Source organism: Perca fluviatilis, chromosome 7, assembly GCF_010015445.1.
Source record: "Perca fluviatilis chromosome 7, GENO_Pfluv_1.0, whole genome shotgun sequence".
Taxonomy (NCBI): domain Eukaryota; kingdom Metazoa; phylum Chordata; class Actinopteri; order Perciformes; family Percidae; genus Perca; species Perca fluviatilis.
Window position 1 is genome coordinate 22799285 of NC_053118.1, and position 14206 is coordinate 22813490.

At 44.9% G+C, this 14206-nt stretch overlaps 1 protein-coding gene across 7 annotated transcripts in view; it reads left to right on the plus strand.

Annotated features, from left to right (window-relative positions):
* Positions 1-14206, plus strand: part of myh14 (myosin, heavy chain 14, non-muscle) — a 31386-nt gene that overhangs the window by 13707 nt on the left and 3473 nt on the right. For 5 of the 7 annotated variants that reach the window (XM_039805746.1, XM_039805740.1, XM_039805742.1 and 2 more), the window contains 34 exons: positions 43-135; positions 267-330; positions 530-628; positions 792-935; positions 1048-1262; positions 1357-1509; positions 1671-1844; positions 2183-2356; positions 2454-2568; positions 2930-2998; positions 4201-4406; positions 4569-4690; positions 5037-5106; positions 5219-5379; positions 6178-6286; positions 6589-6720; positions 6828-7034; positions 8346-8483; positions 8600-8723; positions 9170-9341; positions 9439-9651; positions 9789-9933; positions 10026-10232; positions 10412-10516; positions 11112-11264; positions 11498-11746; positions 11848-11961; positions 12054-12152; positions 12241-12453; positions 12551-12712; positions 12802-12930; positions 13043-13131; positions 13233-13356; positions 13512-13720. In XM_039805746.1, coding sequence (XP_039661680.1) covers positions 43-135; positions 267-330; positions 530-628; positions 792-935; positions 1048-1262; positions 1357-1509; positions 1671-1844; positions 2183-2356; positions 2454-2568; positions 2930-2998; positions 4201-4406; positions 4569-4690; positions 5037-5106; positions 5219-5379; positions 6178-6286; positions 6589-6720; positions 6828-7034; positions 8346-8483; positions 8600-8723; positions 9170-9341; positions 9439-9651; positions 9789-9933; positions 10026-10232; positions 10412-10516; positions 11112-11264; positions 11498-11746; positions 11848-11961; positions 12054-12152; positions 12241-12453; positions 12551-12712; positions 12802-12930; positions 13043-13131; positions 13233-13356; positions 13512-13720 — 4952 coding nt within the window. The remainder of the gene's footprint in view (positions 1-42; positions 136-266; positions 331-529; positions 629-791; positions 936-1047; positions 1263-1356; positions 1510-1670; positions 1845-2182; positions 2357-2453; positions 2569-2929; positions 2999-4200; positions 4407-4568; positions 4691-5036; positions 5107-5218; positions 5380-6177; positions 6287-6588; positions 6721-6827; positions 7035-8345; positions 8484-8599; positions 8724-9169; positions 9342-9438; positions 9652-9788; positions 9934-10025; positions 10233-10411; positions 10517-11111; positions 11265-11497; positions 11747-11847; positions 11962-12053; positions 12153-12240; positions 12454-12550; positions 12713-12801; positions 12931-13042; positions 13132-13232; positions 13357-13511; positions 13721-14206) is intronic. The other 2 variants (XM_039805747.1, XM_039805744.1) reach the window with 1 other exon arrangement.

The following is a 14206-nucleotide window of genomic DNA, read 5'->3' on the forward strand; positions in this document are numbered from 1 at the left end:
GTTGTGCTGCGAATCTGATCTGACGTCTCCTGTGTGTCTCAGGGCGAGCTGGAGAGACAGCTGCTGCAGGCCAACCCCATACTGGAGGCCTTCGGCAACGCAAAGACGGTCAAGAACGATAACTCCTCTAGATTTGTAAGAGCAGACAAGATACATTGTACAAACAGATAATGTTTATTACCTCCTGAATATATTGTCAGTATCATTAGTTGTATTAGTGATAATGTAATGTAATGCACACAAACCACTTTTTTTTTCTTCTTCAGGGTAAATTCATCCGCATCAATTTTGATGTGGGGGGGTACATTGTTGGTGCCAACATCGAGACCTGTATCCTTTTACATATCTTCAAAGTTTTTGAAAGATGAATACACTCTTGCTCTCTAAGCAAGCTGCCTCATTTACAGCATAGTTAGGCGAAAATACTTTGTCCATTTATTGTGACCCTATTGTTAATTTGTAAGAACGTGCAAAATGAATTGCATCTTTAAAGGTTTGCATGTGTATGTCCATGACCATATAAATCCAGACCTCCTTGAAAAGTCCCGGGCCACCCGTCAAGCCAAAGACGAGAGGACTTTCCACATCTTTTACCAGTTGTTGTGTGGCACTTCAGACGAGACAAAAGGTGAGCTAAAGGACAATATTTGACCAAAGTGTGATAATTGAATACTGCTATACTACAGAACATACTGTTATTTTGGTGAAAATGTATCGATGTCATGTAGTAATTCATGCCTTCTCTACTTAAATCTGTCTCTCTGTTTCACCTGTTTTATTCCCATTCCTAGCGGACCTGCTCTTAGGAACTGCTGATGAGTACCGCTTTCTCAGTGGAGGCTCCATCCCTGTTCCTGGTCAGAGCGATTCAGAGAACTTCACCCAGACCATGGACTCCATGGCTATAATGGGCTTCACCCCAGAGGAGTCAATGTGTAAGAGCGGAGATCATACAGAAGATAGAAAGTAGTTTATTTTGTGGTCTATTTTTGATTTTTGAACCCTGCTATAAATCACCTTCCCTCTCCCTGTCTCACCTCTCCTTAGCCATGCTTAAGTTGATCTCTGCTGTGCTCCAGTTTGGGAACATCTCCTTCATGAAGGAGAAGAACCAGGACCAGGCCTCCATGCCAGATAACACAGCTGCTCAGAAACTGTGCCATCTGCTGGGCGTCAACGTGCTGGAGTTCACACGGGCCATCCTCACTCCCAGAATCAAAGTGGGTCGAGAGTATGTGCAGAAGGCCCAGACGAAAGAGCAGGTAACATTTATGTGCAAAGACATTTGTGCTCATACAGATGAACAGGCATTTGTCCCTGTGAAGTGTATCTAACAGCGTATCCTTCTTCCTCTAGGCTGACTTTGCTGTAGAGGCCTTGGCGAAGGCCACATATGAGCGTCTGTTCAGATGGCTGGTCCACAGGATCAACAGGGCTCTGGACCGCAGACAGAGACAAGGAGCTTCCTTCATAGGCATTCTTGATATTGCTGGATTTGAGATCTTCCAGGTTTGTTCATGTGTACTTTTTTTGAAGACTGTGTTCGGTGTAACACAAGTCACAAACGTTAGGCATAAAAGTGTGTTCTTCCATAGTTTACGTGACATGAATTTATTAATTATCAAGTCTTTGTTTGCTTTCTTAAATCCATGCTTTCCCCTCCTCTGCAGCTCAACTCCTTTGAGCAGCTGTGTATCAACTACACCAACGAGAAGCTGCAGCAGCTCTTCAACCACACCATGTTCATCTTGGAGCAGGAGGAGTACCAGCGCGAGGGCATTGAATGGAACTTCATCGACTTTGGCCTTGACTTACAGCCCTGCATTGACCTCATCGAGAGACCAGTACATATACATACGTTTTTTAGTTTTTTTTTATAAAGAAGCACACATTATTACCTGTTAAATGAGAATATAGATGCTGATAGTTCATATTTACTTGCCATATAAATAGTGGGCATTGTTTGGTGATTGTGTGGAAAAGGCATGATGGAATTCAGGTTGCAGATTCAACCTGTGGCCCATAGAACCTATTCACTTCACCACACTCAACCACACCCACAGATGAAAGAGTGAAGAACATAAACACAAACCCAAACATGCAGGCACACACTCTTGATTCCTTGTCAGATTGAATTATAAAGTCTGCATTTCACTCACAATAAATGTTTTTTCTCTGTTAGGCCCACCCGCCTGGTGTTCTCGCCCTGCTAGATGAAGAGTGCTGGTTTCCGCGGGCGACAGATCGCTCATTTGTGGAGAAGCTGTCTACTGAGCAAGGCAGCCATCCAAAATTCTTCAAACCAAAGCAACCACGTGGAGAAGCTGACTTCTCCATCATTCACTATGCTGGCAAGGTATCCCATCAATTTTTTTTAATCTTTTAATGTCTGCCAGCTTTCCCATTCAAAGGAAGCAACTGAAAAATGCCCCCTGGCCTGTAATGTCTCTCAGGTGGACTACAAGGCACATGATTGGTTAGTGAAGAACATGGATCCTCTGAACGACAACGTGGCGTCTCTTCTCCACCAGTCATCTGATCATTTTGTCTCAGAGCTTTGGAAGGAGGGTGAGACAGATTTACTCTCACATTTATTCACCACCATTTTTTCATGCCCTGTAATTTGTTTTTCAAGCTCGTCAAGTATAAATAATGAAGCTTTCTGGTGCAAAATGTACTAACTTAACTGTATTTCTCTGTCTTTTCTTTCTCTATCATGCAACTTTTCTATCATTCTGCTGTCTCTCACTTTCTGCTCATCTCTCTGTTCTTCCTCCTTCTTGTTCTCTCCTGTGTTTGCTTGCTCTTGACTTTTTTTCCTTCTGTTCTTTTCTCTTCCCTCTCCACTAATTTGGTGCTCATTTGGGCTCCTTCTTTTGGCCTTTCTTTTTTTTTCTCCCTGTGCCTTCTATCCTTCTTCCTGTATCAGATATTCAAACTCTTCCTCGTGTATACTTCTTTGACTCCTATGCCACACTACAGACTAATGGCTCTGACAGTAGGTTTTTCTCCTCCTCTGTGTCACACTCCCATTCCTCACTCCCACCTCTACTTACATCACTCGTTTGTATTCTGTCTGCCCGTTGTTTGATTGTAGTGTACTTTTTTTTTAATTATTCCTTTTTAGTTGTGCTGTAGTGCCATGAGCTGTTACATGTTGTTAATTCTTTTCCCATATTGTCGCTGTGCTGTTTGCTCAGTTGTTCTCTCTTCGCTCTTTCACCACATTTTTGCTTTTAGTGACAGTGCTGTGCTAGTGTGATGTAGCGTTTTCCATTTATATTTGGTTGTGTAGAAATTGGTCAGTGTCAAGGTATAAGCATGCTCTCAATTAGTCACAAAAACCACATTCAGGATCACATAAGACTTGTGCAGCACAATACTGCCACAAACAACTGCCACTGGAGCGGTTTTATGAAAATCAACCAGGCAGAAATGTGATCCTGAATGAGCTCTGGAGATGCAACATATTGGCATACAGTGCACAGTAACATTTAAATAGCAACCTCAGTATTGGTCTAATAGTGTTATTAATGTAGATATTTGGCTTATTGTGGAATTGGCAAATTAATTAAATGTTTCAGTATATCACCCAATACAGCTGTCATATCAGGAACAGAATAAATCCTTATGGTCTTCTTTTTTTTAATGATACAAACCTGCAGTTATGCCTGTGGAGACATGTTCATAACTAACCGGTTGAGCTAGAAAATTTGTTAGGCAACTGCACTGTACTAAGACTGTGTGTGTGTGTGTGTGTGTGTGTGTGTGTGTGTGTGTGTGTGTGTGTGTGTGTGTGTGTGTGTGTGTGTGTGTGTGTGTGTGTGTGTGTGTGTGTGTGTGTGTGTGTGTGTGTGTGTGTGTGTGTGTGTGTGTGTGTGTGTGTGTGTGTGTGTGTGTGTGTGTGTGTGTGTGTGTATCTTACTGGCCAATATGGGTGAGCAAATATATACTGTGGTTATTGGAAACCATATATTTGCATCTCTAAGGAACTCCTCCATTGTCTACCATCTGAAATCATCTGTCCAGAGACTTGATAGCAGATGTGTAAGCAGGTGGTAAATCATAATAATAATCCCATGGCATTACTGTTGCATTTACACAGACATCACCATGCCAAATCTGGCAAACACTCTTTTTACTCCAATTAAACTAATAATTGCTGCTGAAACTGAGGCCCCGCTCTGTGTTTTCATCTAGTGGACAGGATCGTGGGTCTGGACCAGGTGTCTTCAGGAGAGAACAGCGGGCCGGTCACGTTCGGAGCGGCAGGGCTGAAGACAAAGAAGGGAATGTTCAGGACTGTTGGTCAGCTTTACAAGGAGTCGCTCACGAAGCTGATGGCCACGCTGAGGAACACAAACCCCAACTTCCTCCGCTGCATCATCCCCAACCACGAGAAGAAGGTAAGACGGCGGAACTGGATGATGGGGGGGGGGGAGCTGGGATAGGCATGTGAACACTGTTTTAAATCTAAACAGACAAATAGCTGGGGGGGAATGGAAGACATGTCTGAATTAAATTGTCCATTCTTTTCACTCTATATTCTCTTGTCTTCTTGTTGTCAGGCTGGTAAGCTGTCCCCCAACCTGGTTTTGGACCAACTGAGGTGTAATGGAGTTCTGGAGGGCATCCGTATCTGCAGACAAGGCTTCCCTAACCGCATCCCATTCCAGGAGTTTAGACAGAGGTGTGTGTGTGTGTGTGTGTGTGTGTGTGTGTGTGTGTGTGTGTGTGTGTGTGTGTGTGTGTGTGTGTGTGTGTGTGTGTGTGTGTGTGTGTGTGTGTGTGTGTGTGTGTGTGTGTGTGTGTGTGTGTGTGTGTGTGTGTGTGTGTGTGTGTGTGTGTGTGTGTGTGTGTGTGTGTGTCTGATTTGTCACATTGTATGACAGAAGAGACTGGACAACAGACACTAATAACACACACTAAATGCTTCATCGTCACTTTCTCTGGCTCTTGCTAATTACCATTTTTACACACAGTCTTGTGTCTCCTGCTCAAACATTCACACTTTAAAAATCACATTTGTCCTCCAGATATGAGATCCTGACTCCGAATGCTATTCCTCGCACCTTTATGGATGGCAAACAGGCATCAGAACTCATGGTGAGTGATTATTTATTTATTTATTTATTTTTTCTCCGTAGCTAAAAGAATACAAAATACTGTACAATGATTCAAATGGTGGACATCTCCAACCACTGTTTTCATCATTCAGATTAGAGCTTTGGAACTGGATCACAACCTGTTCAGGGTCGGTCAGAGTAAAGTCTTCTTCAGAGCCGGAGTCCTGGGTCACCTGGAAGAAGAAAGAGACCTAAAGATCACGGACACCATCATACGCTTCCAGAGCGCCTCCAGAGGCTACCTTGCACGCAAGTAAGAGCATTACCTAAGAGAAGGCAATAGCAGAGAGAGAGAAAGAGTGGTATGATACTGATGATGCTGAATTATTGTTACGGTTGGTCATTTTTAAACATTTGTTACACATAAATTGACTTGTTTTAACTTGAGTCATCAGTCAGTCAACACTAACTTGGTTACTAAATGAAACTAAAGGGACGCTGGTGGTGTTTTTCTGTAAGGAGCTCTCGCTTGCTACTGTTAAGGGCGCAGTTTTGTATTTCCCTCTTAAGGGGGCATTCATATTTAATCTTTTGTCAGCCCCTATCAATGACTCAGGAATAGCAACAGCCTTGCCAGGTTTTTGGCCTGTATACAACATAAATAAGTTATATTTTTACAATAGAGGCTTACTAATTAGAGGTAAGCTTATTTGTATAGCACATTTACTGCACAAAGGCAATTCAGAGTGCTTTACATAATGCATTAAAAACTTTAAAATGCAAATTAAAAGTAAGTGTCCTAAATGTCCCTAACTAAGTGTCTCTGGTTATGGCCTTGACTAAAAAACGTCTTTGTCATTTGCTTTTTGCTTGACAACCTATTATCTTGTGACACCAGTCGCTCAGTGTTGGTACTGCCCCATCACTGCACAGTGTAAATATTAGTAGGAAGGTGTAGTGGAGCATAGGTAACAAAAGGAACTAAAGCCAAATATCTGCACCTGTCAAAGTAAGCAAGTTGTTCATGTTGATGACTCCACTTAGTTCTGTAGTTGCTGTGTCTGAAAGGACGATTCATCACCTTATTTTTTTTTTTTTTTTAACTTCTCAGATCCTTCCTGAAGAAGCAGCAACAGCTGAGTGCTCTGAGGGTGATGCAGAGGAACTGTGCTGCTTACCTCAAACTCAGGAACTGGCAGTGGTGGCGGCTGTTCACCAAGGTATTTTTACTCTTTTTTTCTTTACTTTGATTTAGTTTCTTTGTATTAGTAAATCAAAGTAGCATTGTTGTTGTGAAATGTGTCAATACAAATGTAGAAAGGGAGATATAATTACTAGTCGGTGCACGAAGGAAAATAAAATAAAATCTCACATCCCAGCTCACAATAAACACGACTATTAACTAAAGAAACTGAACTGGATTGGGTATTAGAACATGCATACGATGACTTTAGATCCTTAATGATGCAGGAATGGGGACATTCCTCACATTGACCTCTGACCCTTGTTCTGTGCCAACCAGGTGAAGCCCCTGCTGCAGGTTACCCGGCAGGACGAGGAGATCCAGGTAAGGGAAACCGAGCTCCAGAAGGCCAAGGACAATCTCACTCGAGTGGAGCAGGACTACACAGAGCTGGACAAGAAACATGCTCAGGTAAACAAACCTCGATCTTTGTGCTGCCCGTTTCCCCCTTACGCTCTTATCATTCTGCCATCAGTGCCTCGCTCACCACTCCTTCTCCTCTCTTTGTCCCGCTCTAGCTGATCGAGGAGAAGGCCGTGCTGGCTGACCAGCTGCAGGCAGAGGCGGAGCTGTTTGCTGAGGCAGAGGAGATGAGGGCCCGTTTGGCCAGTCGGAAACAGGAGCTGGAGGAGGTGCTGGGCGAGCTGGAGAGTCGATTGGAGGAAGAGGAGGAGAGAGGCGTGCAGCTGACCAATGAGAAGAAGAGGATGCAGCAGAATGTTCAGGTTAGGAGATTAAGGGCCCTATTTTAACGATCTGAAACGCAAGTATGAAACGCAAAACGCAAGTAGCTTTGTGGGCTGAGATCTGGCGCTGTTGCTATTATACCGGCGGGATAAATGAGTCTTGCGCCCGACGCAAATCTAAAATGGGTTGGTCTGAAGTAGCTAGGTGTGGTTTGGGCGTAACGTGCAATAAACCAATCAGAGCGTCATCTCACATTCCCCTTAAGAGCAGGCGCGCTTGTTCCATGGCAGATTGCTATTACGACGGCGATTTGCCTGGCGCACGCCAGCGGGAGCTGCCGATGTGAGATGCGGCAAAATAATAAATGCCTTCGCCGTCTTGGCCGGGTGGCGATGTTGCTGCGGCCCCTCGGGCGCATCTCCTCAAGTCTGGAGAGGATTGCTGCAGCCATGGAGCGTACCTCCAAACGCACCACCTGCACCTGTTGTGCCCCTTCCTCCTCCCCCCACTCCATCTCCGTCCACCCGCTCCATCAGGAGCACATCGCACATTACTCCCGGACCAGATCCCACCGTAGTTCAACATCACGTCTCCTTAAGTCCTCTAATATTTCCTCATTTATGTCATCAACACATCCATGATTCACGGAAATGTTGTGTAAATCCACAAAGAATGCTGCGACTTTTTGAGGACTGTACTGTAAAGTGCCTCCTGACCTATCCAAACACCTGAAGCGCATTTTCAGTAATATTTTTCTTTTGTAATTATGTATGGTTTGCAAAAATAGGAACTGCTGCATCCATTTAGATGAGAGAAGTGTATGCGCGTTGTGCACACGCTACATTATGGCCAAGCATGCGCCCCTAAAATAGCATCTGAATAACGCGCTACTGACTTTAGACTAGCGCCACTGACTTTAGACCAGGTTTTTCCTGGTCAGTGGCGGAATTGTTTTCTGAAACTGCAAAATAGCACCAAGTAACGTTAGCGCCTGAACACGCCTCCTCTTTTCGCTGAACCGCCCCCGGGAGCGCAAATACATTCCCTAATTTACCGACGTGCGTCTGTGGAAGGAAAATACCGCTGTGCGTCGGGTGCAAAATAGGAATGATACATGCGTCGTTGTACAAAGGCAATTGCGCTGAGTGCAAGATAGGGCCCTTAGTCGACAAAATTAAGTGAACTCTCCAGAAATATGTAAACAAAAGCTAATATTGATTAACCCATCTGTTCTTTCTTTTGGATTTGCTTAGTCATAAAAACTGAATCTCTAACGTTATATGGGAACTGAAGTTAAATCAAGTTTTCATTCCCTGCATGTTACTTAAATCCTGTCCTCTCCTTGTCAGGACCTGGAGGAGCAGTTAGAGGAGGAGGAAAGTGCCCGACAGCGCCTCCTGTTGGAGAAGGTTACCTTGGAGACCAAAGTGAAGAGTCTGGAAGCCGACTTGCTGAATGCAGTGGAGCAGAGAGACCGACTCAGCAAGGTGGGCATCACATTATAACTTTTATCATCTTGTCTGAGTTTGTGTTGGGCATCCTAGTATAGATATTTATACAGGTTTCATTATCCAATGCAATGTCGTTATTTTTCTCTGAGCAGGAGAAGAAACAGCTGGAGGAGCGTCTGGCTGAGGTAACCGATCAGCTCACTGAGGAAGAGGAGAAAACCAAAAGTCTAAACAAACTCAAGAACAAACAGGAGGCTGTCATCGCTGACCTAGAGGGTAACTGTCCTGATGTCATTCCACAGGCAACCCACACGTGTAATGTAACTGGGTTTTCTATGTAGTGATCGACGCTTTGGTTTGGTTGCATGCGTGATAGCATTAAAATTACTGAGGTCAAATTTATTTAGAATATGAACTGATTTCATGTAGAAACTTTTGGTATTTTGTATTTTTTGTATTTGAAAAATGTTTTACTATAAGTTTTTTTTTAGTTGAGACTTTCCAAAACTGTTCAAATACGATATAACTATTTTGTTTCCCGAAAATTAGTGAAATGATCTCTGTATTTAGATAAAACAATTTCAACATTTTACCCATAGCTACAAAGCAATCTCACAACCCTGTCATTCACAGTCATAGTTCCCATTATCCAACTTTGTCTCAATGTTGGTACTGTTGAAATACTGCAATATGTAAACTGTGGCTTCTACAACTGTGTGCAGAGCGCTTGAAGCGTGAGGAGCAGGGGCGCTTGGAGCAGGAGAAGTGGAGGAGGAGGATGGAGAACGACTCGTTGGAGGCCCAGGAGCAGCTGTCGGACCTGGGAATGCTGTCCGCGGAGTTGAGGGGCAGTCTGGCTCAGAAGGAGAAGGAAATCACCACCCTTCAGGGCCGGTGAGACACAGGACGACATATGATAGACGACGCAGTAACACAAATAAAGGCTTGTCATAGATTTTTCCCTGAACTCATCTTTATCTGTTTCTGTCAGGTTGGAGGAAGAAGGAGCGCGTCGTGCGGAGGCTCAGAGGGCGCTAAGGGAAGCCATGTCCCAGGTGTCTGAGCTGAAGGAGGAAGTGGAGAATGAACGAGGGATGAGGGAAAGGGCGGAGAAACAGAGGCGAGACCTGGGGGAGGAGCTGGAGGCTTTGAGAACTGAGCTGGAGGACACTCTGGACACCACAGCTGCCCAGCAGGAGCTAAGGTAAATGATGCGCTCATAAATGATCATACATTTTGGCTTTGATAGTTCAATATTTGTGTTTCTGTTGTCAGATCAGGACTGAAAAAGAAATTATGATCTAAGAATTAGACCCCTTTGACCCTCTTCCGTCTATGCAGGTCTCGCCGGGAGGCGGAGTTAAATGATCTCCAGCGGTGTGTTGAAGAGGAGACTCGCCGCCACGAGGCCCAGCTATCAGAAGTCCGAGTCAAACACAGCGCTGCCATAGACAGCCTCCAGGAACAGCTGGACAATAGCAAGAGAGTAAGAGGGACATACACACACATTTAAAAACACATAAAAGTACATACGTAAACATGTCGCTCATCTGGTGTTGTGTCCATGTTCTCTTACAGGCACGTCAGTCCATGGAGAAGGCCAAAGCCATGCTGGAGGAGGAGAGGCAGAATTTGAGCTCTGAGCTCAAGAGCCTCCAAGCGAGCCGCACGGAGAGTGAGAGAGGCCGCAAGAGGGCCGAGGGTCAGCTGCAGGAGCTCGGCGCCCGCCTGGCTCAGGCTGACAGAGAGAGGGAGGAGAAGGAAGAGCGAATGCACAAGCTACAGGTGCAAATGGATACAAGCACACTGTCAAACCTTATATGTTCAGTCACTTTTTTGTGTGTTCAAATAGGTGTTGCTTTGTATGTTTTGAATCTCACACAATCTCATTCTGGTTCTGCAGTAAAGAGATCCTTTTGTATTTCCTTGTACATTCACCTCTATCCCCACTCTGTCTTTTTCAGTGCGAGATTGAGTCTCTCTCCGGCAATTTGTCCTCCTCTGACACCAAAACACTTCGTCTCACTAAAGAGGTCAGCAGCCTGGAGAGCCAGCTGCATGATGCCAAGGTAACAAAGTGAAGCACACACAGACACCAGGGTGGGCTCAGGTGTGATGTTAAGCGTTAAGCCACAGACACTTTTAGCTAGGGCTGGGCAATATGGAGAAAATCAAATATCCCGATATTTTTTACCAAATACCTCGATATCGATACCGCAACGATATTGTAGTGTTGACTTTTGGTGCTTTCACAAAATATTAACACAATGAGATTTTTGATAAATAATCATCATTAATGTGGATATAATGACTAAGTGGGTAAAGGCAAATAATAGAACAGTTACAACAGTCTGGTAAGTTCAGAAAATGACATCAATGTACTGTAATGCAGCCTTTAAAACCAGGAAAAGACATCACTTGTGTCATATCACGATATTACAATATCCAAAATCTAAGACGATAGCTAGTCTCATATCACGATATCGATATAATATTGACATATTGCCCAGCTCTACTTTTAGCACTTGGGAGAATGGCAATATTATTTTTTAAATGTCTTGAAAAGAATCCTCCACTGGCTCCAATCCTGACTCAAAAACACCCACACATGACAGGCTTGTCGCCAGGCTTTGGTTGACACTGTTTTCTTTTGTTTTCTCTCAGGAACTGCTGCAGGATGAAACTCGTCAAAAGATGGCTCTGGGCTCGAGGGTGCGAGCGCTGGAGGAGGAGAAGAATGGACTGATGGAAAGACTTGAGGAGGAGGAGGAGAGAGCCAAAGAGTTGACCCGGCAGATTCAGACTCACACCCAGCAGGTAAATCAAGAGAACTTCCGCTTCATCTCTTTGAAAATAGATCAGTCTATCAATTTATGTTATTCCAGACCATGGTCCACAACAGTAAAAGATCCAAACTACCCAAACAAAAAATCACATTATCCAAAGTAGACTAAATATGTTAAACTGATGGTTAGATGGTTATTGCTTTGTGAAGTTTCTTTAAACACGTCCATGACATTTATAAACCCCGCTCTGCTCCACCTCTGCAGCTGGCAGAGCTTCGCAAGCAGTCAGAGGAGGTGAACACTGCGGTGGAAGCCGGAGAGGAGACGCGCCGGAAACTCCAGAGAGAGCTGGACAGCGTCATCCAGAGGGAGCGACAGAAGGAGGAGGAGAAGGAGCGGGTGGAGAGGCAGAGGGAGCGACTAAGGGAGGAGATAGAGGACATGACACTTGCCCTGCAGAGAGAGAGACAGAACTGCACGGCCCTGGAGAAGAGGCAGAAGAAGTTTGACCAGGTCAGAGCCCTTATCAGTTCACTTCCATGCACAGGCTGCAGAAAAAAATACTCCTAAATTGTCTTTCCATGACCGCTAAATTTGTCTCCGTCACCCCTAAGTGTCTGGCCGAGGAAAAGGCGGTGAGCGCTCGGCTGGCAGAGGAAAGGGACAGAGCAGAAGCAGACAGCCGAGAAAAGGACACAAGATATCTGGCACTTTCCCGAGCCCTGCAGGTAAACATATTGAGAGCAGATAATACAAGAATGTTTTGTAATGTACATTGCGGTTGCGGTGATTAATCTTCTTCTGGTGTTTCTGTGTGTAGGAGGCCCAGGACCAGAGGGAAGAGCTGGAGAGGTCCAACAAGCAGCTCCGTCTGGAAATGGAGCAGCTTGTAAACCAGCAGGACGACGTCGGCAAGAGCGTAAGAATCTTCCCCTTGGGACTCCTTTGTTCTTTTCTCTGTCTCGCTCCTTAGTGAGTCACCGCCTCTTTTCTGCTCTCGCTGTCAGGTCCATGAGCTGGAGCGCACTCGCAGGAGCTTAGAAACGGAAGCCCAGAACCTGCGAGTTCAGACGCAGGAGCTGGAGGAGGAGCTGAACGAGGCGGAGAACTCAAGGCTGAGGCTGGAGGTCACTCTGCAGGCGCTCAAGGCTCAATTTGAGAGGGAGATAAGCAGCAACGAGGAGAAGGGAGAGGAGAAGAGGAGGGCGCTCAGCAAGCAGGTAGAGAGAGGAGGGAGAGAGGAAATCCCAAAGTGTGTTGTTGCTGTTCTTTTCTCCAAATCACTCCAAATCATTGTTATCCTTCTTCCTGTGCCAGGTGAGGGAGTTGGAGATCCAGCTGGAGGAGGAGCGGAGTCAGCGGTCTCAGGCTGTGTCGACCAAAAAGCAGCTGGAAGCAGAACTGCAGGAAGCCGAGACCCAGGTGGAGACAGCCGGCCGCGGAAAAGAGGAGACTGTGAAGCAGCTACGGAGGCTGCAGGTTAGGACATTTTCCCGCACATATACGTTGATTTTTCTGTACTTTTCAATGGCCTGCATTTAAAAATAAAAAGTCTCTATTTCTCACAGGGTCAAATGAAGGAAGTTCTGCGTGAGCTGGATGAGAGCAAGTTGGCTCGGGAAGAGGTGGTCGCACAGTCGAAAGACAGCGAAAAGAAGATCCAATCTCTGGAAGCAGAAGTCCTTCAGTTAACTGAAGTGCGTGTATTTAACTGAACTCCAGCAGAAATATTTAGATATAATGCTTTTTAAATGGTGTGGGTGTTCTGAGTGACTTTCAACCCCTGGCTGCATTCATTTGTCTGTGTAGGAGCTTTCTGTATCAGAGAGGCAGAGGAGACAGGCTCAGCAGGAGAGAGATGAGATGGCTGATGAGATGGTCAACAGCAGCTCTGGAAAGTTAGTACCACTCTACTACAGATATACTATGTTAAGCAGCGTGTTGTTGGTTGGTATGTGGACTTGTGTGTTGGTGTTACTAAAATGTAATGTTTGTCCAGGACCGCACTGTTTGAAGAGAAGCGGAGGTTAGAAGCGCGAGTCAGTCAGCTGGAGGAGGAGCTGGAGGAGGAGCAGAGTAACTCTGAACTGCTAGCGGAGAGACAAAGAAAGACTGCTCTACAGGTTCGCTAGATGTCCCTGCACACACACACACACACACACACACACACACACACACACACACACACACACACACACACATATCCACCACTCTCTTATGTCACCTTGTGACATGCGTGTAAGTGCACGGCCTCATTGCTGCTCTCCTCGCCGTCCAGGTTGAGACTCTAACCGTGCAGCTGCAGGGAGAGAGGACTTTGACCCAGAAGGCAGAGGTGGCTCGGGAGCAGCTGGAGAGGCAGAACAAGGAGCTAAAGACCCGACTGGGGGAGATGGAGGGAGCAGTAAGGGGCAAACACAGGCTCAGCGTCGCCGCCCTGGAGGCCAAGATCGATTCGATGGAGGAGCAGCTGGAACAGGAGAGACAGTGAGAGAAAGAGACACGCACCTTAGTACAGATATGTTTGAAAGAAATACCCTTAAAAATAAATCCTTTGCTGTTTCTTTTTTTTTCACTTTATATTTGTTGTTTTTTATCGACAAACAAAAATTTAGAAAAATCTAAGTTAAGATCTGTCATGTTATACGGATACCCAAAGTTAAAATGAAATAACATAATAATGGACGAGGGTGAATTAAGGCCAGTCCATGTCCATTAAAACTCCCTGTTATTTTTGGCCCCACACATACCACACCGTGAACTTGATTTATAAACGACTAATATTATTATAATAATAATAAAATATACTATATATATATAATAAATAAATATAATACAATTAAATTTACCACTTTTAAGGCCGGTCAGCAGTTTCCAACAGTGAGACATAAATGTTGGATATGGGATGTACAATGGTTTTTAAATAAAACTCAGTGTTAAATTGAGTGATGTTTGCCACAGTATGCAATGCAG